The sequence below is a fragment of the Geotrypetes seraphini genome, chromosome 8 (genome assembly GCF_902459505.1).
Source record: "Geotrypetes seraphini chromosome 8, aGeoSer1.1, whole genome shotgun sequence".
NCBI lineage: Eukaryota > Metazoa > Chordata > Amphibia > Gymnophiona > Dermophiidae > Geotrypetes > Geotrypetes seraphini.
Window position 1 is genome coordinate 92528371 of NC_047091.1, and position 25357 is coordinate 92553727.

Sequence of the window (25357 nt, forward strand, 5' to 3'; positions counted from 1 at the left end):
TCACAGAGACATGGTGGACAGAGGACAACAAATGGGATGTGGCCCTACCAGGGTACAACCTCTACAGGAGGGACAGGGCACACAAGAAGGGGGGAGGAATAGCACTGTATATAAAGGACTCCATTCCTTCATCCAGAACAGAAACAACAATAAGGGCAGACAGTCTGGAGTCGCTATGGGTTAAGCTGACAGGAGGGGAAGGAGCTGACATCAAATTGGGACTGTACTATCGCCCACCAGGACAGCCAGAAGGAAACGACCTGGACCTGGAGGCTGAACTGAGGCAGGTGTGCAAAAGTGGAAGGGTGGTGGTTATGGGGGATTTCAACTATCCAGGAATAGACTGGGGTATTGGGCACTCAAATTGCACGAGAGAAACTAAATTCCTAGAGGCGATAAGGGACTGTTTCATGGAGCAGCTGGTCACGGAACCAACGCGAGGGGATGCCACTCTAGACCTAATCCTCAACGGGCTAGAGGGACCCGCAAAGGAAGTGGTGGTACTAGCACCATTAGGAAACAGCGATCACAACATGATCCAGTACAAATTAAGCATGGGAACATCAAAGGTAAAAAGGACCACAACTACAGCACTCAACTTCAGAAACTACAAGGACATGAGGAAAATGGTAGGAAAAAAGCTCAATAACAGCTCAGGGAAGGTGAAGACCGTAAAGGAAGCCTGGACACTGCTTAAAGGCACAGTGCTCGAGGCACAAGACCTGTGTGTCCCAAGGTTTAGGAAATGGTGTAAAAAAAATCGAACTAGAAACCCAGCATGGATAACAACTGCAGTTAAAAAGGCGATAAGCGACAAGAAATCATCCTTCAAGAAATGGAAAAAGGAACCAACAAAGGAAAACCAGAAAGAGCACAAAAGACACCAGAAAGAATGTCATCGAGAGGTCAGGAAAGCAAAGAGGGAATATGAGGAAAGACTGGCAGGAGAAGCAAGAAACTTCAAACCCTTCTTCAGGTATGTGAAAGGGAAACAACCAGCCAGAGAGGAAGTGGGACCACTGGACGACGGAGACAGGAAAGGAGCGATAAAGGAAGAAAAAGAGATAGCTGAAAGGTTAAACAAATTCTTCTCGTCAGTCTTCACCAGAGAAGACACATCCAATATCCTCGAACCCGAGGTGATTATAAACGGAGAACACGACGAAAGGCTGGTACAACTAGAGGTAAGCAAAGAGGATGTCCTTAGACAGATAGACAGGCTAAAGAGCGACAAATCACCAGGCCCGGACGGCATCCACCCAAGGGTACTAAAAGAACTGAGAAACGAAATAGCAGAGATACTTCGCCAAATATGTAACCTCTCCCTAAAAACTGGGGAGATCCCAGAGGACTGGAAAATAGCGAATGTCACGCCCATCTTTAAGAAGGGATCAAGGGGTGACCCGGGAAACTACAGGCCTGTGAGCTTGACCTCGGTTCCAGGGAAGATGATGGAAGCAATGGTAAAAGACACAATCTGTGAACACATAGAAAACAATGGACAACTGAAGGCGAGCCAGCACGGCTTCTGCAAGGGAAGGTCATGTCTCACGAACTTGCTGTACTTCTTTGAGGGAATAAACAGCCAGATGGATAAGGGGGAATCCATAGACATCATTTACCTTGACTTCCAAAAAGCCTTCGACAAGGTACCTCACGAACGGCTACTTAAAAAGCTGTGGAACCACGGGGTGCAAGGGGATATCCACCGATGGATCAAACACTGGTTGGCAGGCAGGAAACAGAGGGTCGGAGTAAAGGGCCAATACTCAGATTGGCAATGGGTCACGAGCGGAGTTCCACAGGGGTCGGTGCTGGGACCTCTACTCTTCAATATATTTATTAACGATCTGGAGACAGGGACGAAATGTGAGGTTATCAAATTTGCTGATGACACCAAACTCTGCAGCAGGGTTAGAAACACGGCAGACTGTGAAGACCTGCAAAGGGACCTAACGAGACTGGAAGACTGGGCAAAAAAGTGGCAAATGAGTTTTAACGTAGAGAAATGCAAGGTCATGCATGTAGGGAAAAAGAATCCGATGTTCAGCTACAAAATGGGGGGAACACTGCTAGGGGTGAGTAACCTTGAAAGGGACATGGGGGTGATGGTCGACACATCACTGAAACCATCGGCACAATGTGCGACAGCCTCAAAGAAAGCAAACAGAATGCTGGGCATCATCAAAAAGGGTATCACAACCAGGACGAAGGAAGTCATCATGCCACTGTATCGCGCGATGGTGCGCCCGCACCTGGAGTACTGTGTTCAATACTGGTCGCCGTACCTCAAGAAGGACATGGCGGTACTCGAGGGAGTGCAGAGGAGGGCAACTAAACTGATAAAAGGTATGGAAAAATTGTCATACGCTGACAGGTTAAAAATGCTGGGGATGTTCTCCCTGGAGAAGAGGAGACTTAGAGGGGACATGATAGAGACCTTCAAAATCCTTAAGGGCATAGAGAAAGTAAATAAGGACAGATTCTTCAAACTGTGGGGAGCCACAAGCACTAGGGGCAGTGTTCCCTCTAAGCTGCGCTGGCGTGCGCTGGCGCACAAAATATTGCATCGCAGCGCACAAGTTTACGTCACAGCGCACGGCGTACGGAGATGGCAGGGCGGCGAGAGGAGAATCGGGCGAGTTGGCGCTGGCGCCCGATATTTGTAGCGCACAGCGAAAAAAATTTTGCCCACAACACCCGCCCGCTTAGAGGGAGCACTGACTAGGGGTCACTCGGAGAAATTGAAAGGGGACAAGTTTAGAACAAATGCTAGGAGGTTCTTTTTTACCCAGAGGGTGGTGGACACATGGAACGCGCTTCCGGAGGATGTGATAGGCCAGAACTCTGTACAGGGGTTCAAGAAGGGTTTAGATAGGTTCCTGGAGGATAAGGGGATAGAGGGGTACAGATAGAACTTGAGGTAGGTTATAGGAATGGTCAGAGACCACTTCACAGGTCACGGACCTGATGGGCCGCCGCAGGAGCGGACCGCTGGGCGAGATGGACCTCTGGTCTGACCCAGTGGAGGCAACTTCTTATGTTCTTAGACGTTGATCGCTTACAATTCCGCTCTTGGTACTGGGAGGATCTCTGAGAAAGCCACCCTCACCTCCCTGACCTTCAGTTTTCTTCCGAGTGAGCAGAGCTGGCCCTTCATCTCTTCCCTGTCATACTTCTGTCCTCTCACATCATTGGTTCCCACATGGATAAGCACAGCAGTGTCCTCTCCCCCTGTGCTGTCTATGATCCCAGAGATCCTGTTGGCCACATCCTTCACTCTTGCTCCAGTCAGGCAGGTGACGATTCTATCCTCTCTTCCTCCTGTGGTGTGGCTGTCTACATGACGTATAATGGAGTCTCCTACGAAGATCCCCATCTTCTTTATTCGGGGGTTCCTTGGGGGTCGTAAATCCACATCCATGGTGTAGGGTCAATCTTCTCCCTCCTGCGATATGCTTGACGATGTTTTCAGCTCTTTGTGTGGGGGGACGTCTTCATGCGTTCTCTCTCCTTCTCCTGGTGTGCGGTCGTTCCCCATCTCAGCTTCCGTCTCTTCTGAATTTGTAGGGGTGTCTTCTCTCCTCTCGTCCAGGCCGTCTTCCTAAGTTGCTCGGGTACAGTTTTCCAGCCCTGGGATCTCCACATGTTGCTGGTGAGCTTCCTCGATGAATCTTTCTAGCTCCTTGACCTCTTCTTTTACACTGAACTCCACTAGAAGCTTCTCCTGTTCACGGATTCTATCTTCAAAGATGAGGAGTTCTTTTAGTTCCATCACTGTCTCCTCTAGTAGCTGGACTTGCCCTTTCAAGTTATCCAGCTCCATGCACTGACTGCAAATGTATGCCTGAATCCATGGAGGTAGTCATACATATTGCAGCCGGTACAGAAGACTGGAAAGCTCATCTTCTGACTTCCTTGGGCTTTCATTTCTTGCTTCCCTTCTGAGTTATCCGAGTGATTTGTTGTGAACCTTGTCTCTGTCGACTGGGTGTTTTCTGACTACCTGCCTGCTGTCTTCCTGGTTGCTGTGAGTATGCTGGTGTTGCTGTGTTGGTACCTGTGAGTGCTTGTTTCTCCTCTAGGTGTGTGGTATGTGAGAATATGTGCCCTGCTGTACAGCTAGCTAAAACTAGGACTTGTAGCTTTTGTTCTAAGTCGCTTTGCTGGGCAACCAATTTTCCCGGCTCCTTCGCAAGGGAGTTCTGGTGTTCTGTGTTGGTGTCCTGCTGTTGTAACTTATGTATGTGCCCTGTGTCTGCTTTGTATTTGTTTTTATTTACTTGTTCGGCTATTTAGTTGTGTTATTATTGTTGGCTTCCTTACCTTGATTGCCCTTCATTGGAGTCCTTTGGTGTGGTGACTCTGCCCTTGAGGCCCTTCGCAAAGGTGCTCACACTACGGCGCGCCATACGGCTGCGCGCCTTTGGCCCCTCCCCTTTTAAGGGGAGCTACGCTGGATGACGTTGGGGGTAGGCGGAGCTAACTCTCACCACTGCCCTAGCTGATCCTGCCTCCTGCTTTCCCCTCCGGTTTCTTTTGTTCTCTTCCTTTGCTCCTCCGCTCGCCTCCTGCTCCGATGCTCTCCTTTCTGCCTCGCAGAGCCGAACAGCTGCGCACTGTTGGCCCCTCCCCTTTTAAGGGGGAGCTACGCTGGATGACGTCGGGGGTGGACGGAGCTAACTCTCACCGCTGCCCCAGCTGATCCTGCCTCCTGCTTTCCCCTCCAGTTTCCTCTTTTATTCTCTTCCTTCGCTCCTCCGCTTGCCTCCTGCTCCGATGCTCTCCTCTCTGCCTTGCAGAGCCGACATCACCCATCTGTGAGATTATTATACCTGCTTGTCCACAAAGACCACGGGTTTTCACAATGTCTACTGTGGCAAAAAGATCTATAACCAGTTGGCCTAGGTGTTGACAGCTCTGTTATGCCACTAACTGCAGGAGGGACCACTTGTATGCACCTACTGTGTAATTTGAAAGGTGGTTCTGAATAAAAGTGAGAGGTTCCAAAGGAGTTTGGCTGTTTCTCAAAAGATAAAGAAAGCTTAAGCCACACTTACTTGTTGATATAGAACATGGTTACTTGGTTCTGACCAGATATTCTTGTGGTGTAGCCTAAGTTTTAGAAAGTTCATAGGGCTAGGAACATGGCTTGATCCTGTCCATCAGTATCCTTGAACTGCATCTCTTGGGATGGCCACTTTCCTTGTGTGCACAGTCCTAGAGTGCACAGTCTGTAGTGAAGGTTATATCGAATAGTAACATGGAAGGGACAACCTTAGTCGAAGTTGAAATTGTCCTGCTATCATTGTAGGGACTCTTGACTGCACTGAAGGGTAAAACTAATGTTGAAAGAAGCTAGCAATGTTAGTTCCAGTTGTGCCAGAGATGCTACTACAGAGATTATGTGTAGTCATGCAAATGGAATGATGTGGAACATTACTACCCACGTGTTCAAGGGCTTACAGCTGATGTCATGCTGTAATGGAGACACATCAGTGCAGAGACTGTTTATATTATCAGCTTCCTGTCCTGTGGTAGGAAGATCTTGGTCTTTTGGGTGTACTGATGGCACCAATGTTTTTAAGGTGAAGAATGGCTACAGATTGGACTTATCCAAGACCCTTTAGAGAGTTTGGTTTATTGCTGAAATGTAGTGCCAATATGTTGAGCAGTCCTGTCAGACAAGAGCCAACTGACTAGTGGCCTTGCTTTTGACAGTGTACAGTGACTATCCACAACACAGAGAAGCCAAATGAGAGGACCTTGTACCATAGTGTTGGTTGAAGAAAAGTGAATCAGAAGAATTGCCAGTGTTGCAGGTGAACTGGTTATGTGTGTAAGGCATCCTTGACGTCCCAAGGAGGTAAGCCGTTCATTTTGGTCAAACTGTGATAAAATGGTAGGTATTCATTTTTTAACTTCTCCTTTTGAACAAAACCCGATTAATTCTCTGTGATCTAGTACTGGTCAAAGGCTTCTTGACTTTTTGGGATATTAGAAAACAACTGGGAGTAGAATCTCTACTCATGTTGGTCAAAACTAGTTCCAGTTCATTGTACTTTAGGAGGAATTTTAGAAACAAGGCTAGGATGTTGTGATGCAATAAGATCCTGTTCTGGAGGCCTCATGGGAGGGAGGATTTTTGGAAAAGTATATGTTGTAACCTTGCTTAATGATTTTCAGTACCCATTTATTTTGGGGATTGATTGCCAAGCATCTTTGCCAGTCAGGGACATACTCTAATTTTTCAAAGTGTCAAATTGGAAGTGGTTTTGATGCTCGAGGTCATGGTGAAATACTGCTGTTTCCGCTCCTGTTGTGTAGCTGGTATGTCTCCGCTGCTTGGTGCAACTACAAGGGATGTTTAGGCTGAAACTACGTTTTTGATTAACAGATCTGTTGCATTGACTGTTTCCTAATTCCAAAGGACTGTATCATCCAGAAAAGAGCCAGCTATTTATTTGATGAAACTAAGAATTTCCTGACTTCAGAGGAATGGTCAATCAGGGAGAATCTATTAGGCGGTCATAAAAGTAATCTTGGAGGCCTGCGCTCACAGCCATGCAGTTTTTTCTACTGTGACTGCAGTAGCAGAGTTGTGGGAAGCCGTATCATAAGAATTGTAAATGACATTAAAGCATTTGGAATCTGCAACTCCTGCAAATCAAGGGCAATGTGGGACAATGATGCCTGCCAATCCTCTTGGATTGGAGATGGAGTCACATACTTCACATCAAGGTCTGATGGTAGTGCATGAAACAGAACTGGTGGACTGCAATCTTAAGGCTGAGTATGGTACCTTGGTATACTTTATGACATCAAGGGTTTTTTGTTCTCTGTTCTCTCTCTGAAGGCAGAAGCCTGGTGTTTGGATCTTGTAAGTGCCATTTCCAAGACTACAGATTAATGAGGAAGCTGAAAATGAAGATGCCCAGGTGCCACATGAACCTTCTACTTGACACTGCTTGGGTCAAGAGTGGCATTTACCCCACTTTCAACTGGAGATCTTTTAGGACTTGGTAAACCAGGAGTGCCAGGACTTCTTTGGGTGCCCAGAAAGATTGCAGAATTGAATTTAAATCTTGTTTTGTCAGTGATAGTTGTGACAGATGAAGCAACAGAGTATTTGAAATTTTACTTAAGAATTAGGGTAAGAGCGATGGCCTCCTTGCAGACCGGACGCCATAACTGGAAGAAATCAGAGATCTTCGAAAGAGTTTGGTCAACAAAGGTATCATCTGGCTCAAGTAAGGAGAAATTAGGTTCTTACCTAATTTACTTTCTTTTAGCCTCTCCAGACCAGAATAGGGTTAATTTTATAAGCAGGTATATATCTCATCATGACCAGCAGGTGGAGACAGACAAAACTTTAGAACTGTACATATCATGTGACCTCTCCCTAATTACCTCAGTCTGTCGAATAGCCAAGCAGAACTAAGAACTATATACAGAAAACAAACAGGACTCCAAATAGGAGTATCAACAAATAAAAACAGAAATGCTGTTGGAAAATGCAAAGGAACAAATGCAAATAGCAAAGGTCACCACAGCTCGCCAGCCAAGCCACAGTCGTTCTTAATCTCCCCGGCCCTAGAAAAATACTAGAAACCAATTGAAAAATGAAACTCTGCACACAAGAACATGACAAGAGACAGGGTGGGGCCCTATGCTGGACTGGAGAGTTTAAAAGAAAGTAAATTAGCAGGTAAGAACATGAAGGTTGCAAATCAGGTGGAAAAAGCATCATCCAAGGCAAGACAAATGATGGGATGTATCAATAGAAGCTTCGTAAGCAGGAAACCTGAGGTCATATTGCCAATGTACAAAACCATGGTAAGACCTCACCTGGAGTACTGTGTGCAATTCTGGAGGCCACATTACCGCAAAGATGTGCTTAGAGTCGAGTCGGTTCAGCGGATGGCCACTAGGAATATTTTGGGGCTCAAGGGTCTCTCGTATGAGGAGAGACTGAACAAACTGCAGCTCTACACTCTGGAGGAACGCAGGGAGAGGGGAGACATGATTGAAACGTTTAAATACATCACGGGTCGTGTCGAGGTAGAAGATGACATCTTTCTACTCAGGGGACCCTCAGCCACAAGAGGACATCCGCTCAAACTCAGAGGAGGGAAATTTAGGGGTGACATTAGGAAGTATTTCTTCACGGAAAGAGTGGTAGGGCAATGGAATAAACTTCCGGAGCAGGTGGCCAAGGCCAATAGCGTGCTTGACTTTAAGAATAAATGGGACATCTACGTGGGATCCCTACAGAGGCCTAGTAAGACACTCAGACTTGATAGGGCGGGTCAGTAGAGTGGGCAGACTTGGTGGGCTATGGCCCTTTTCTGCCGTCACCTTTCTATGTTTCTAATTTCTCCTTCTTTACCAGACTCCAGACAAGCATAGGGTTAATCTTACAAGTGGGATGTAACAAAGTAGTTCCCATCATGGGTGGGACCCCCCAAGGGCCGACAGTAGAACATGCTCACCGAACACCAAAAGCGAGCGCACAGAACTGAAAGCGTTGGCCCAAGATCGCAAAGTGAAGGAAGCGCTGAAAGGTCTGGATTGGAATGTGCAAGTAGGCCTGTCAGGTCGAGAGAGGTTAGATATTTCCCCAGCTGAACTGCCAGAATCACTGATCGCAATGTCTCCATGCAAAAAGACGGAACTCTGAGAGCCCTGTTGACCCTCTTCAAATCTAAGATGGGCCAGAAAGTCCCCTCTTTCTTGGCCACACAAAGTAAATCGAATACCTGTCGGTGCCCAACTCCTGAGGGGGCACTGGAACCACAGCTCTGAGATCTAGAAATCTTTGAAGGGTCTGGCGATGAGAAGCTAGAAAATGATCTGGCAAGGAATGAGCAAACTCTAGAGCATAGCCGTCCCAAATCAACTCCAAGATCCACTGATCGGACGTGATCTCTGACCATTTGTGAGAAAATTTGTGCAGCCGGGCACCCACCAGAACCAGAGGGGGCGCCGGCAAGGAGTCATTGAGCAGGATGGGCTGCAAGGGAAGCAGCGGGAGGATTTCCAGCCCCCTGACAGGCTCCCCGAAAGGACTGCATGCGTTGAAAGAAATGCTCCCAGGAAAACCCAGAAGATGGGAAGATAGAAGCCCCACGGCCAGTGCAAAAGCTGTGGAAATCCTGCAGACGTCCCCTAGCAGTGCCTCCTCTAACTGCCTGATGGGCATGATCCTCAGGCAGGTGGGGCACCTTAAGAGTCTGTCAAAGTCTGAACCAACTTATCTAAATCCTCTCCAAACAAAAAAGATCCCAGAAAGGGAAATTTTGTGAGTTTAGTCTTGGATGCCTCATCCGCTGACCAAGCGCGCAGCCACAAGGTACGACGCACGGTCATCGCAAAAGCCATAGACTTGGCAGAGGATCATACCAAGTCATAGAGGGCATTGGAGAGGAACAAGGTCGCCAATTCAATCTTCGCAACCTCTTGATCCACCAAGGACCAATCGTCAGACTTACGGTCAAGAATACGCTCAGCCCACCTAAACACGGCATGAGCCATGAGCCCCTCACAAATAGCCGCTTGGACTCCCAAAGCAGAGTCATTAAAATTCTGTTTAAGGAGAGCCTCCAATTTATGCTCCTTAGAATCACGTAATGCAGAACCGCCCTCTGCGGGCACAGTATGCCGCTTTGAAATAGCTGAGACCACCGCATCTACCACTGGTGACTTCAAAATAGCTCTATCCACCTCCGGGATGGGATACAAACGAGCCATGGAGCGCGAAAACTGAAACAGTTCCTCCAGCGTATTACACTACACAAGAACTATATCTCGAATATCCTGATGCATAGGAAAAGAGCGGGATGCCGGGCGGATCCCCTGAAGAAGGTCCTCCACCCGTAGGGTCTCAGGTGGTGTCTCCTCAAAACTTAGGAGACCTGCTGAATCAAAAGTGGGAGGTCATCTTTGTAAAAAAGGCGCACTGCGGACGTCTCCTCGCCGGTAGATGGAAAAAACAAGGTCCCGCTACCAGTGGCCGTCCCCTCAAGACCCCAAGGGTCCAGGTCTTCATCGAAATCTGCACGCTCCTCAGACCACAAGTCTTTGTTCCAAGCCACCCGCGGGCGCATGGACGAGGGAGGAGGAGGAGGGGACGTGAAGGCAGTAGAAGCTGCAGGGGGTGCTGGGGGCACAACCTCCCCCAAACCCTTGGGCAAACTGGAAAACCCCCTGCCGCCTGAAAATAAGTTCTGCATAAATTGAAAAATAAATCAGGGGGAAAAAAACCCCGGTGGCCCCTTGGGACCACCTGTCCGAGCAGGGGTCCCAGCAGAAACCTGCCCCTGTTTTTCCAAGAGCTAATGCGTTTATTCAGCAAAAATGGTGAAGTTCCCGCCAAAAATAAACTATCCAAGGCCTGTAGCGGCTGGGAAGCCTGAACAGTCCCAGCCGCTACAGCAGGCAAGCTGGCATCAGCTGATTTTGCAACAGCTGAGAGGAAGTCCCCAGCCGAACTGGCAGTAAGGGAATCCTTTTTACCCTCACCGTCAGCGGCTGAGGAAAACCCTCAGTGGGTGGTGGGGGAAGACCGGGCTTCCCCACTGCTCCCAGCTGACTTGCAAGGCACTAGCAGCAGGGCGCTCTGGATGCCTGCAGCCGCTGCCGACGGAGCTCCCGTATTGCACCAGCCTGTTCACCGCTTGCACAGGCCAGCCGCGAGTGCCTCTCATCTGGAGCAAAATGAGTACTTCTTCCCCTGAGCTAGAAAAAAGTGCCGGTTAGTTGAAAAATACAGCAAATTTAAAGGGAAAGCAACCCTTCAGACCGGCACTACCTCAGGATTTTTTTTTTTTCCAGAACAGACTCCACTGGCTCTCTAAACAATATGCCTAACCACCAGGGGCTAAGGCTTACTGTTGAGACAAGTCTACAAAAATGTGGGGAGGTGGAGAAAAGTGGGTGGAGGGACCCTGCTCGAGACCTGCCAGGTTTGACACCCCCGAGGTTCACCCAAGCTCTATCCGGCAACAAAAAGGGACAAAAAATTCCTAAACAAATTCCAACAGCTCTACCAAGGGACATGGGTACAGCTCGCCACACCTGCTGGAGACTGAGGTAATTAGGGAAAGGTCACATGATATATACAGTTCCAAAATTTTGTCTTTGTCTCCACCTGCTGGTCATGATGAGATATATACCTGCTTGTAAGATTAACTCTATGCTGGTCTGGAGAGTTGCTAAAGAAGTCTATGTTGCTGCAAGTGGAGGGGGAACATTTACTTTCTGGATATCAAGTCCCTAGAGTACTAGTTTTGTTCTGTCAGGGTCAGTTGACCCTCTAAAGGGTTGTGCCTGCCCACGTCCTGATGGGCCTGCAACTGAGGAGCTTTCCTCTGCAACAGTGTTGTGCAGTAAAGCAGTGCTCTCAAGGAGACATTTTTAAAGGAGTTGGAACATAGCTGTTTGAATGTGTCTCTGAAGAAGTGCAAGGGCCGGGGAGGTGGTTTCTGGCTGCAGGATTGGCATGGAAGTATCATGGGGGGGAGGGACAATGTGTCTTTGGCCGCTTGTGGGCAGGTTCCAATATGGTTGCGCCCATGTCTGAGGCGATGATCTTTGAAGAGCTGGCTGTTGCAATGCTGGAGCTAGGTGCACTGTCCCTTTACAAGATGGCCTGTCTAATAGTTAATTTTTGACAACATACCTTACTTAGTTTTAACAGTCTACAGCTTGTTTGGCAGTCTTGGGAACCTGAGCAGATGAAGAGCTTATGGTTCTTATGGTGCGTCTCTCCTTTGTGTATGGCTATTGCTTGTGCTGGGGAACCAGGAGCATGAGGCAGTGTGGCTGTGGCTTCCATGAGGCATGGTGACCCTAACTTTGGTGATTGTTTGATTTTTGTGTTGTTGGGAGCCAGAATATATTGTGCATCTGGTCTTCTGGGAGTGTGTCCAAAAAAAGGTAGAACACAAACTGTATACAAGCAGTTTTTTTTTTTTTTTTAAACAGTCCAGTAGCAGCTAAAATTGTACTGCTATGAGATGATATTCTGTGAACTCATCTGAACATTTTCTGAGGTGTTTCACTGAATAATTGCATCACATGTAGTTGATGTGATTCTTTACACAGACTCCTGATGAGTTCTAGCATATCACCTTTCATCACCTACAGTTCAGTACAGCTTTATAGCTATTATTGGACTGTTAAAACTGCCTTAATGAGGATGGGGATGGGAGGGTTTCTATTTAATAATAATTGTTTAGATATTAGGTGTATTACATAATATTCAAGATATTATAGAATATAAATATGTAATGAAATGTTATATTTAATTTGTTATATGAGTTAATCAAGTGTGTATTTATAAGTTCATATGATTTTATCTAATACACTTGTTGTAATATGCAAAAATGAATAAAGAATTTATAAAAAAAAACAACAACTGCCTTTATTCATCCAGATAGTTTTTTGAACATGTTGTAGTGTAGACTGATTAGGTACCCTTTTTTTTTAGTTTGGCTGCTGGAGGAGTGGCCATTGCTGGCAAGTGTGCTCCTGCAAGTACCTACTGTTAGACCACTAAGGAGGGAGGCCAGCCAGAAGTCATGGTTGTGTGAAGCTCATTAGACCTGTCTGTTGGAGTAAGACATGCTGTTGGTTGCTACTGATGTTATAAAGCAGGTTGTTTGAGGTTGGGGTTTTTTTTTAAGTTGGGTTTTTTTTTTAGAGACATGAGCAGTAATTTAAGGAACAGGCAAGCTAATTGCCAACTGAAGAATTGGCGGGGGGGAACAGATTATAGGAAACAGGATGGGTTTAAGTTAGTGTGGGAATGCCCTGAGCTTTAGGTGAGAACTGCCATCGAAATGTCATCACCAATCAGTGTGGCTGAATTCCATCCGTCAACAGAGAAATGTCCTAAATAAATTGGACCAAAATGCAACCAGTTGTGGCATGCTGCTGCTTTAAAGCTAGACCTCATTTTCATCACCTATCCCCAAAGGTCTTTTGAAACAGTATAAGCAATGTGTCTACCCTAAATTTAAGTTTTGTCCTCTGAAATGATCAAGTGCTCAGTAAGAAGAAAAAACAAAAAACAAACAACTGCAAATGCACATAATCTCACCTTGATTTTTTTTCCATACTGCATTGGAGATGGGAAGGCCTTGGTTGGGAAGAAAGGACCTCAGGCGCTGCTGCACAGTTGCCTGAGGTAAGCCATAGGGGGGAGTGTGCATGTATGATAGAAAAGGCCCAGTGATGGAAGTAGGTGGTTGGTCTGAAAACCGTGTCAGAGAAGTTGTCCCAAACAGGGAAGGCTCCAAGAGAGAAAATGGGTGAGGTGTAGAGACCAGAGGTATGGAATTCAACAAGCTAGGAAGGCTGCCAGGAAGTGATGCCACTGTCTGTGAGGGGATAGCAGAAGTGGAAGTTGTTGCACCAGGGGCCATCCTTGGGACAATGACCTCTTTTTTGATGTGCGTTATTGCACTTTCTAGCTTTGGTAGCCCCTCTAGCATTGATGGCTTGGAGGAATCTGAGGTAGAAGGTGGGTTTGGTTTCTCAGCTCGTTGTTGAGACGGGTTCGTAGAGACATCAGAGCAAACATGCAGATGCTTGAAAAGGGAGCGGTGTGTCCGGAAACGCTGCATGCAATTCTCACACCTGTGAAAGGAAAGGTGATAAGTCACAAATCTATGGCTCAGAAGCCCTTCATAATATAAGTCAGGATACTTTCAGGTAGGTTGGATTTTTTGAGCTAAAATCAACTGTCCTGGTAAAGTGTAGACTGAACAAAACATTTGTGACTTTACTAGGATTTTTATTTTTGAATCAGCTTGTTACACTAGGACCTAAGTAACTCTGGTTTGGATAGTGCCAAATGTCCTTGGATCTGATGAGACATGTAGGAGATCTGTAAGACACATCATGCAAACTTATTCACTCTGGAACAAGTGTTTTCTGAGGACAACAGAACACATTCTCACATATGGGTAACTGAGGAAGTATGGAGCGGAGCAACTTGCCAACTGTTTTCCAGCAGTGTTTGAATAACCTACTGTGCATGTGCATGCATTTTCCCACCCACTGCCCTTGTGCAGGACCAGGCAGTCTATTACAAAAGCTAATAAAATACAACTCCTATAGCAGGTAGTAGGGTATGAGAGAATGTGTGTTCTGTTGTCCTCAGAGAGCACTTGCTACAGGGAACTTCACTTAAAGGCATACGAGACAGTATTTCACACATATGGAAATCCCTAGCTACTAAAACAAAAATGGAAATAAACAAGGTCTACCACAGGCTGAGGCCTAGATTTTTTTGAAAATATTTTTTTTATTGGGGGAGGGGGAGAATTGGGGGCTGGAATCTAGACTTTGAACACACTCTGAAGGACCTACTGACCAAACTAACTTATGCTGGGAATCTTACTCTGAGAAGCAGCGAGATATCAATATAAGAACTGATAACCACATCAGTGCTGCAAGTCTCCTATGTGGAGCCTGACCACAATTGGGCTATTAGCCCCAATGTTATATGCCATGATGTGACCTTCAATAGCATAATACAAAATATTCAAAATACTGTTAATTGATTAATAACAAATGCAAGGAAATATGATCATGTCACCCCCCTGCTTAAACAAGCACATTGGCTTTCAATTCCATACAATCTCCTACAAAATTCTTTTACTGGTGTTTAAGACACTATTAACAAACGAGCCTCTCTACCTCTCAAACCTTTTAATTTCGTACTAACTGTTCCAAACACTTAGATCTATAAACCAAAAACAATTAGCGATTTCCACCTAGGGCCCCACATTATGGAATTACTTACTGAAAATGCTAAGATTTCAAACAAATCTCAGTAAATTTAAAACCGATATCAAAAAACTTTTCTATTTGTTGACGCATTCAATTAAGGACAGATATCTGAAAAACAGGCATAGCTACCTCATATTTTTACCCCTTCCTCCATTTCTTATAATTGTAGCTCTGCAACAAAGGGGTGCTGAAAAGTTCCCAGCCCAAGCAAGAAGAGAATGATGTGAAGTCATGAAACTTACAAGTTATTCACCCCTAAGTTCAACACACTTGGTACATCGTGTCTGAAGTTTCTGTAACCCTTCCAAAAAATACAATGATATCCGGTCACTGAAATACTGCTGCAATCACCTCTGAATCACTCAAAAATTGCTGCCATTTCAAACTCTTTTAAAAGGTTTGGAAACAGAAAATATGATCAGATGGAGCAAGATCTGGTGAGTGGGGAGGATGGTCTATGCACTGAAATCCCAATAGCATCAAAACATTCACCATTTTGCCAGCCTTATGGGCAGTTGCATTGTCTTGCAAAAAGAACTCCTTTCTGCAGCTTCTCTCCCCCCTTTTTTTTTTTTCTTTCATAGAAACATGATGGCAGATAAAGGCTAAATGGTCCATCTAAAACAACTATTCTTTCTTCCTCTCTCTAAGAAATTCCAAGTGCCTATCTCCCACTTTCTTGAATTCAGACACAATCTCTATCTCCACCACCTACCACCCTTTCTGTAAAAAAGTATTTCCTCAGATTACTCTGGAGCCTATCACCTTTTAACTCATCCTATGCCTTCTCATTCCAGAGCTTACTTACAAATGAAAGAGACTCAACTGAAGCACATTTACACCACATAGGTACTTATACGTCTCTATCCTATCTCCCCTCTCCCACCTTTCCTCCAAATTATACAGATTGAGATCTTCAAGTCTGTCCCCATATGCCTTATGATGAATACCACACACCATTTTAGAAGCTTTCCTCTGAACAGACTCAGTCCTTTTTATATCTTTTTAAAGGAGTGGCCTCCAGAATTATACACAATATTCTAAATGAGGTCTCAACAAAGTCTTACACAGGGGCATCAATACCTCCTTTTTCCTACTGGCCATACCTCTCCCTATGCACCCTAGCATCCTTCTAGATTTCTCCGTCACCTTTTCAACCTGTTTGGCCACTTTAAGATCATCACATACAATCACACCCAAATCTCACTCTTCTGTCATGCACATAAGTTCTTCACCCCCTAAACTGTACTGTTCCCTTGGGTTTTTGCAGTTCAAACGCATGACCTTGCATTTCTTAGCATTAAATTTTAGCTGCCAAATTTCAGACCATTCTTAATGCTTCGCCATGTTATTCACACCATCCTGGGTGTCTACTCTATTGCAGATTTTGGTTATCATCTGCAAAGAGGCAAATCTTACCTGAAAACCCAGCAGCAATATTGTTTATAAAAATGTTAAAAAGAACAGGCCCAAGAACAGAACCTTGAGGCACACCACTGGTAACATCCCTTTCCTCAGAGTGATCTCCATTGATCACTACCCTTTGTCATCTTCTACTCAACCAGTTCTTGCCCAGCCTGTCACTTTGGGACCCATCCCGAGGGCACTCAGTTTATTTTTTAGAAATCTATGTGGAACACTGTCAAAGGCTTTACTAAAATCTAAATAGACCACATCTAGCGCACTCCCTCTAATTCTCTGGTCACCCAGTCAAAAAAATTGATCAGATTTGTCTGACAAGACCTACCTCTAGTGAATCCATGTTGCCTCCAGTCCTGTAATCCACAAGATTCCAGAAACTTCACAATTCTCTGTTTTAAAAGCGTTTCCATTAATTTGTTTACCACAGACTTCAGAGTTATCGACCTTTAATTTCCCACTTCTTCCTTCCCTTTAATTGGCACAGCAAGTTACAATAATACTCTGCATTAACCATTTGGCTCCTAGGTAGATAGTCATTACAACACCTGCCTGATCCCAAAACACTGTGGCCATGATCTTTTCTTCTGACCTTTAGGTCTTGAATTTCCTTGGCTTTGGAGAATCTGGTATAACAATCATATTTCATCAACAGTAACTAGTCATTCCAAAATGTTGGCATCAGCTCACTGAAATTACTGCAAAATCAACTTGGAAGTGTTTCTCGTCAGTTTTCAAACATCTGGGCACTCACTTGGCTGACAGGTTCTGCATACCCAGCTTCTCGTGGATATTATCTGTAGCGTCTCAGCAATTTTTTAGTCGATATTCGCCGATCTGCCAAAATCAGTTCATGGACATAGTCAATAATTTCAGAAGCTGATACCGTTTGAGGTCTCCCAGACCTTGTATCATCTTCGGTCTCAAAATCTCCATGCTGAAAGTTTGTAAACCACTTCTTCACTGTGGAGTGTGATGGGCATTTGTCTCTCAATGTTTGCATCACACATTCATGGATTTCCTTTGAAGTTTTCTTCTGCAGGAATAGGAACTTCATGGCAGCTCAGAGTTCCACACTTGAAAATTCCACACCTTTCATTGACATAGTTCAATTAATGATCTGAATGTCAAAAGAGTATTACAATTCTGTAAATTGGCACTTTGCAAAAGGAGAAATTAAGTCCCTACCTGCTAATATTCTTTTCTTTAGTCCCTCCAGACCAGCACAGGAACGGATGGGTTTATGCTCCTCTGCCCGCAGGTAGAGACAGACACTAACTTCTGGCTACAGTACAAGTGGGCTGTGCAGTCCGTATTACAATCAGTCTTAACGAATAGCCAAGTGGAAAACAAGGCTGAAAAACAATAACATCCCAACTCCCCTCTTACAAGGAGAAGAAGACAAAGGGAAATCACTGTTGGATACTATTAGAACAAGAGCCTTTCAGAAATGCTGCACAGTTCGCCAGCTAATCCAGCCGAATCAAATGCTGCTATTTTAAACTCCCCAAACAACCAACTCCCGCAGAAAGAACTGCACTCTTTGTAAAAAAAAAACACCGAACAAAAAACGACAGGGTGGGGTCTGTGCTGGTCTGGAGGGACTAAAAGAAAGAAAATGGAGAGGAGATTCAAGATGGCGACAAAGCCAGTCGCTTAGCTGAAGGCTCTCCCTCTCTGCACTGGCAAAACTTAACTTCTTACCTTTTTTTGCCGCTTTATAAATGCCTAAGCGCAGAGGGAAACAGAGGGGTGTCCTTCCTGCCTCCTCTGCCACATTGCTAATGTGCCAGACAGTAATTACATCGTTTGCTGTGTCGGCTGTTCAGGGCGTTCCGGCTGATCGAGAGGAGTCGACCTCGATCTCGGAGGGCGAAGTTTCACTCAGCCCTGTTGGTCCGGGAGCTCCCCTATGCCCAGGATGTCGGGGACACCGACAGCGTTTCAGGAAGCGGCGGGGACGATTACAACCCCGCCTGCGTTGTTCAGCCTACCCTTGACCCCGGAGGCAATTCACCCCTATCCTCTTTAACATCTATATGTCTTTATGTCCTCCCTGAAACTCCTCCAATTATCCCCCCTTGAAACAATCTACTGATGACATCCTTGTCCTCCTTGAGACAGACCAGAACCTCACCAACCTCCAAGAGAACATTACAGCTTGCATAATGAGACTCCATTCCTGGTCCTTCTCGGTACAGATAAAATTGAATGAATCAAAAACAAAATTACTCTGGCTCGGCCCAAAATTAGAACACCTGCCCACCCTCTTCACACTACCCTCAGGCGCTGCACTGCAGCTTGAGTTCTCAAGCAAGGTCCTTGGCATCATTATCGATTCTTCTCTTTCTTTCAATGACCACCTCAACTCCTTGGCTAAATCATGCTTTTTCAGCCTCCACATGCTGAGGAAAGTAAGATCCTATTTTCACCAACAACATTTCGCTGTCCTTGTCCAATCCATCATCCTCTCCAAACTAGACTACTGCAATGCCATCTATTTAAGCCTATCAAAAAAAAGTCTTCAAAGACTCCAGCTAATCCAGAATACTGCAGCCAAGTTGATCTTTGCAAAACGCAAGTCTGACCATGTCTCCCCACTCCTAGCCAAACTTCACTGGCTCCCAGTGATTTCCAGAATCCATTTCAAATGCTCCTGCCTGGCTTTTAAGATCATTCACGGCTCCTTCCTCCCTTAATCCCACTATCTTAAAACTCCTCGAGTCCTGACTCTACCAGACCCGCCCAAAGGTATAAACTATCCTTCCCCTCTCTACACGGTATTCGCTATGCAGGCAAACTGGGAAAATCCCTTCTCTTTAGAATCACAGGTCTTTGGAATGACCTTACTACCCCGCTGCGGAACCTGGGCTCCCTCCAATTATTCCGCAACCAACTGAAAACCTGGCTTTTCACTAAAATGTAGTTCTATCCCCCTTTACTCTTCTCTTCTATATATACGTTCATGTAAACCTTTTATTTCCCTTCTCTTCCTATATTTTAAGTTCTTGTAAACCGTGCCGAGCTCCACATCCGTGAAGATGATGCGGTATATAAACTTAAGGTTTAGTTTAGTTTAGTCTCGCTGGTTTCCCAACATCAATTACCAGCGACTGGGGGATCTGGAATTCAGGGAGTCTCGGGAGGTGAAACTTTTAAATACAAACTTAGTGACGGGAGTTTCCTTAACGATTCCTACTTCCCTCCTGAGCCCGCTGAAAAAATCACCGGTGATAGACTTGGAGGCACTGTGGGAGGCTATCGAAAGCCTTCATAAGGTATGCACCTATTCTATTTCTGCTTCACAAACTTCCTCACTACATTTGAAAAACTTAGAAGGGAAAATTCAACATCAAGACCATTGATTAGACAAAATTGAAAAACAGGTCTCTGATTTACAAAATTCTTCATGTTAAGGACAAAGCAATGTTGACTAGGAAGATTGAGAATTTGAAGAATGCAAATAAGAACTTAAACTTAATACTGATTAAATTTCCAGACTACAATCACCCAAGGAACTTCAGTTCTAAAGTATCCAGAGACATCAATTCCTCCTTTACAGAAAATATATTACTTAAATATTCCTAAGGACACAAAGCAAGATTTGGAAAACCAATTGGCTGAATTAAACATAAGATATCCTTGAGTCCTCACAATCTGAAACTTCTGTAAGGGCTACACTCCTTGTGACCTTTGTTTTCTTACAAGACAAAGAAGCAGTTCTTCGTCTATTCTTTAGGACTGAGAATGTTGAATTTTATGGTTCAAAAATAGCTATATTTCCAGATGTTTCCAAATGGACGCAATTACTTCGTAAAAAATTTTTAATGTTATGCCAATCAGTATTGGGTTTAGGAGCTACCTTTCAACTGCGCTTTCCATGCAAATGTTGTATTAATTATTAAGCAAATAGATATGATTTTTATGAACACGTTAAATGTTTATAAGATCTACAACTTACCTCTCTAGCTAATCATTGTAACTCTACTTTTTTAATTAACCTTTTGTAATCCGCCTTGAACCGCAAGGTAATGGCGGAATAGAAATCCCTAATGTAATGTAATGTAATGTAATGTAATGAACCTGATCAATTACAATTTTTCCTGGAGGGTAAAGCAGCTTCCGTAACCCCACAGATGCCAACTGATATCACCTTCCAGACTGTATAGTAATGATACAACAGATTTGCTCTGTATATATGAGAATATTGATATGTTTCCTTTTTCCTCAAAGTCAACTACCCTTGACAGTACTTGATTCTCTCTCCTTAATTGTGGTCTGCTACCATAGTATTGTATATGGAATGAGTGTTACTATTTCCTAATTGGATATTGTTATTTTTCTTTATCAAAGATATTCTCTTTTGATGTTAAATAAAGGCAAATTAAAAAAAAAATAAAAAATTAGCAGATAAGGATCTAATTTCTCCTCCTTTAGCATCCCTCCAGACTGGCACAGAAACGAATTGGACGTACTAAAGCAGTACCCATCATGGGTGGGACCCCAAACAGCCACCACAAGAACATGCTCACCGAATACTACGTCCCGACACACCTGGACATCCACACAGTAGTGCCAAACAAAGGAATAGAGAGAAGACTAATCACAGCTTTACAGATATCCACCAGAGGCACAAGAGAAGATTCAGCTCATGAAGCTGCTTGACCCCGATTGGAATGAGCTTTGAGAAATTTCAGAACAGTCTTCTTTTGGAGAAGGTATGCCAAAGTGATCGCCTCCTTGATCCAGTGCTAAATAGTAGGCTTGACAACACCGTCCCCCTCGTAAGGACCCGCTAAGAGGACAAAAAGATTAGCTGAATTAAAGAACTCCTGGGTCCGCTGAACATAAGAGTGAAGGATCCTATGGACATTCAACTTGCGCAACTGCCTCTGCTCCAACGAGCTCTTTCAACTATTCAAGACCAGGAAGACCATGGACTGGATAACATGAAACTGCGCGACCACCTTCGGAAGAAAGGAGGGAACCAGCCACAACCTGCTTCCTAGAGAACTCCAGGAAGGGCGGCCTACACGAAAAGGCTTGCAGTTCCTTAAACACGTCTCTAGAGGAGGTCCTCTGCTGGTGGTGTTTGGGGATCCCACCACAGCAAGGGTCAGCAAGTACTTCAACACTGTAGAAATAAAATCAGAAATGCATCTCCTTTTCTTTTGAACAAATTACAAAGACATCTACTACACTTCTCCCTCCGTATTCGCTGTGATAGGGGATTAACAGAACCGCAAATACTGAAAAACCGTGAATAACTTTTTCATATGTTATTTGCTGTTTTCTATTAAAAACCATCGTGAATATGGTGAAACCGCGAATAACATCGTGGGAGACCTGGCCTATTTCTGAAGGAGAGGAAAAACACGGTGAAGAAAGTGCTGGGAATCAGCGATTTTCTCTGTAAACGCTTGTAATCAGTGATTTATCTATGCAAGCTGATGTAATTTGGGGGGAGGAGCCAGCAAGCTAAAAACCGTGAATAATCGAAACCGCGAATGCTGAAACCGTGAATACAGAGGGTGAAGTGTATATACATTTCCCAAAGCTAACATATTTTAGTCAATTAATTCCGTTTTTTATCTTTGCTGTCTGGAGACTTATTTTTCCATCAAGTTGGTTCCAGTTTCTTTTTTCCACTGTCCCATCTTCTGTCCATTGGTTCCTCCTACCATTGTCCAGCATTTATCCCTCTCTTATCCCCCGGATCATGTGCAGTATCTTTCGTCCTTGCCCACCAGCCCCATGCTCAACATTTCTCCTTCTATCACTCCTCTCCAGCACCATGCCACATCTCTCCCTCCATTCCCTTCATCATAATGTCCAACATTCCTCCCTCTTGCATCTCTTACAATCTGTCCCACTGTTCCCTTTCCACCACATTTCTTCCTCTCATCTTTCTCTTCCCTCTCATCTATACCACACTCCCTCCCTATGACCAAAATTTCTTTCTTCCATTCCCCGTGTACGCACCATCTCTCTTTCCCTTTTACTGACACACCCACACCTAATTCTCCCTTTCTATTTCCTCCCCCACCTCAGCATCTCTTTCCCTTCCTTCCTCCATCCTTTCTTTCAAGTTTATGCCTTGTGTCCAAAAACGCACTCCCTCCCCCCTTCTGTGTCCCGTGTTTGCCTCCCACGTTCAACCCCTTCTATCCCACGTTTCCCTCTCGTTCGACTCCTTCTGTCCCGCGTTTGCCTCTCACGTTTGCGTCCAGATAACAGCAGAGGTTGGAGGCAGTTCGAACCGAGAGGCTCGTTTCCTGTCTGCAGAACTCACACGTAGCCACTGGAAGTCTTCCCCTGACGTCGGAGGGAAGGCTTCGCGTCAAGTCAGGTGCAGCGCTTCGTTACTAGCTCTTGTAGATTTGAACAGAACCTTCTTACTGTGCATGCTTGTGTTTTTAAATGATAAATATAACACCTCCCCTCTCTGTCCCACTTTAGCTACTGCTGTTGATAACCTCCCCCCAATGCATCTAAAAAACTGCCCCGTTAATAAAACGGTGCCCATGTTTCTTTTTTTTACAATAGTATTTTATTTATTCATTCAATTTTCTATACCGTTCTCCCAGGGGAACTCAGAACGGTTTACATGCATTTATTCAGGTACTCAAGCAGTTTTCTCTCTCTGTCCCGGTGGGCTCACACTCTATCTAACGTACCTGGGGCAATGGGGTGATTAAGTGACTTGCTCAGGGTCACAAGGAGCAGCATGGGTTTGAACCAACAACCTCAGGGTGCTGAAGCTGCAGCTTTAACCACTGCGCCACACTCTCCCCTGCTTTTTTTTTTCCAAATATTTATTAGTTTTCAATTGCAATACAAAAGATTTATAAACAGAGAGCTAATGAAAATATAAGATCGGCACTAAAAATTCCACTTTCTCCACCCTGGTCCCTAAGCTCCTTGAAGCAACATTCTCCCAACAAAAAAGTTTAAGGAAACAAAGCAGTAACTTGAAACAAGAGCCCATCGCAAAGAGCACCTCTCTCTTCTCTAGAACTCCCGCTCAGCTTCACACAATCGATCCACCTTCTCTTTGCAGAAAGCACAACTGCGCTCCATTCTGAGGTGGCACAGGCACCATTACCTCACGGAAACTCTTGTCAAAACCCAAGATGGCTGCGGCGGTGACAGGGTCATGCTGCATGCAGTCGGAATAGCACCCCTCACCACCGCCGCATTCCTGCTGGACACTGGGTGCACAAGTGTGTGCATGCGAAGGACTCACGTCACAGCTCCAGTCAGCGATGGAGCAACAGGTTGGGCAGAGGAGAAGCTAACTTTGGTTTGCACGCTGCACGTGACTGACGTGAAGTCCTCCCTCTGACGTCAGCTTTGACATTGGGGGAAAACTTCTGGTCGGCTATGTGTGCATGCTGCAGGCAGGAAAAGAAGATGGGCCTCTCGGCTCGAGCTGCCTCCAATCCCTCAGGATCCCCGAGACCACAAGGGGTGTCCCTGCGGGTCCTGCGAGATTCCGTTGTCCTCATGCAGCTCTCTATTGCCAGTATCGGTGGCAAGGCTTACAGCTGAGGCACCTCTAGAAAAATTTTGGGGAGGTGGAGGAAATGGGGGGGGGACTTAACTCGTGACACGTCGATTGTGACACCCCCTGAGGTCAGATGAACCCCCAAATAGCCCCCCCCCCAAACTCAATCCGGCACCAAACAGGGACAAGAAGGCCACTAAACAACTTCCAACAGGCCTACACTAAAAAAACAGGAAGTCTGGCACAGCTTACCACACCTGCTCGGAGACTGAACAGATTGGTTAGACTAGAGGGAAACACAGCTATTAGAATTACGGCCAAAATTTTGTCTCCACCTGCTGGTCATAATGAGCTATTACCCATCAGTGAACTGTACCGGTCTGGAGAGATGCTAAAGAAAAAATACTTTTTAGCTACAGTGACAAAATAGTGCTCAGAAATTAGGAAGTTTGTTGAGCTGAGAACTTTTTAGCACCCTCTTGTAAGTCACAAACTGCTTTGTTTCTCTGTCTCCACCCACTGGGCGTTGGGTATAATCCACTAGTCTGGATTGATCTGGTAGGAATGCTAAGGAATGGGGGAAATTCTATATAACGTTATAAATAAAATGTGCAGAATTTTAATTATTATTCATTTATTTATTTTTAAAGAGTTCCACTAGGAAAAGCTGTTAAAAAGTGTACTTGACCTCCGATTGCTTCTTTCAGAAGCTGCACTGAGTAACTATCAAGGAAGATGATCTGACTTCAAATTAATGCAAACTGACTTCATGATTAATACAAACTGTTACAATCACCGTGACTGGATGTTTCAGAGTGATGACACTTACTTAAAGTACCGGTTGGGCTTGTAGTGGACTTTCAGGTGACTCATGAGATCCTGCATACTAGGAAACACCTCTTTACAGCCCAGGGTAGAACAATGAAACACTTTTCCTAAGTAGGAGAAAAAAAGGGATAAAAGGAAAAATTAGGTTCTTACTTTGATAATTTTTTTTGTACTAGAAGGACAAAGGATTCCAGATGATAGGTTATCTCCCTGCGAACTGTCTGCAGAAGGATGTCAATCACATCAGCTCCACCTTCTTCCCCCGTCAACAGTACTGACACCTTCAGTTTGTACCAAAGCAGTCGATCACCACTATAACTAAGAAAATATGAAGGAGGGGAAAGGGAGTCTCTGACAAATCACTTAACAAATATAAATATTAATAATTGACATTAAAAAACAAACAACCCACCTGTCTGCGTGTAACTAGTGCCGACACAAATGGAGATCTGAAACTCATCCCATTCTAATTTGGGATTTTTAAAAAATGTATTTTATTTTATTTTTTTACCACCAATGTTCTTTTCTTTTCTATCTGCCAGAGAAAATTCCCCAGCTCTGGATATACATATCTGCCCAAGTCAGAAAGCAGGCAAAGTAACTGACCGGGTAGGGCATCCAGAATTCTTTGCCCTTCTACTACAAAGAAAATTATCGAGGTAAGAACCTAGTTTTCCCTTGCAGTGCAAAGGGCAAGGATTCCGGATGATAAGTGACATACCAAAGCAATCTCTTGCATCTAGGGTAGGACAGATGAGCCTGCCCTTAAGATCAGGGACCCAAAAGCAGTGTAAAACTTTGTAA

The 25357-nt window shown here is 44.9% G+C and overlaps 1 protein-coding gene across 4 annotated transcripts in view; it reads right to left on the minus strand.

Moving 5' to 3' along the window:
• The window catches only part of ZNF414 (zinc finger protein 414), a 93413-nt gene that overhangs the window by 40499 nt on the left and 27557 nt on the right, over window positions 1-25357 (minus strand). For all 4 annotated transcript variants that reach the window (XM_033955188.1, XM_033955187.1, XM_033955189.1 and 1 more), the window contains exons 4-5: window positions 24555-24660; window positions 13103-13641 (exon numbers count right to left, since the gene is read on the minus strand). In XM_033955188.1, the coding sequence (XP_033811079.1) occupies window positions 13103-13641; window positions 24555-24660 (645 nt within the window). The remainder of the gene's footprint in view (window positions 1-13102; window positions 13642-24554; window positions 24661-25357) is intronic.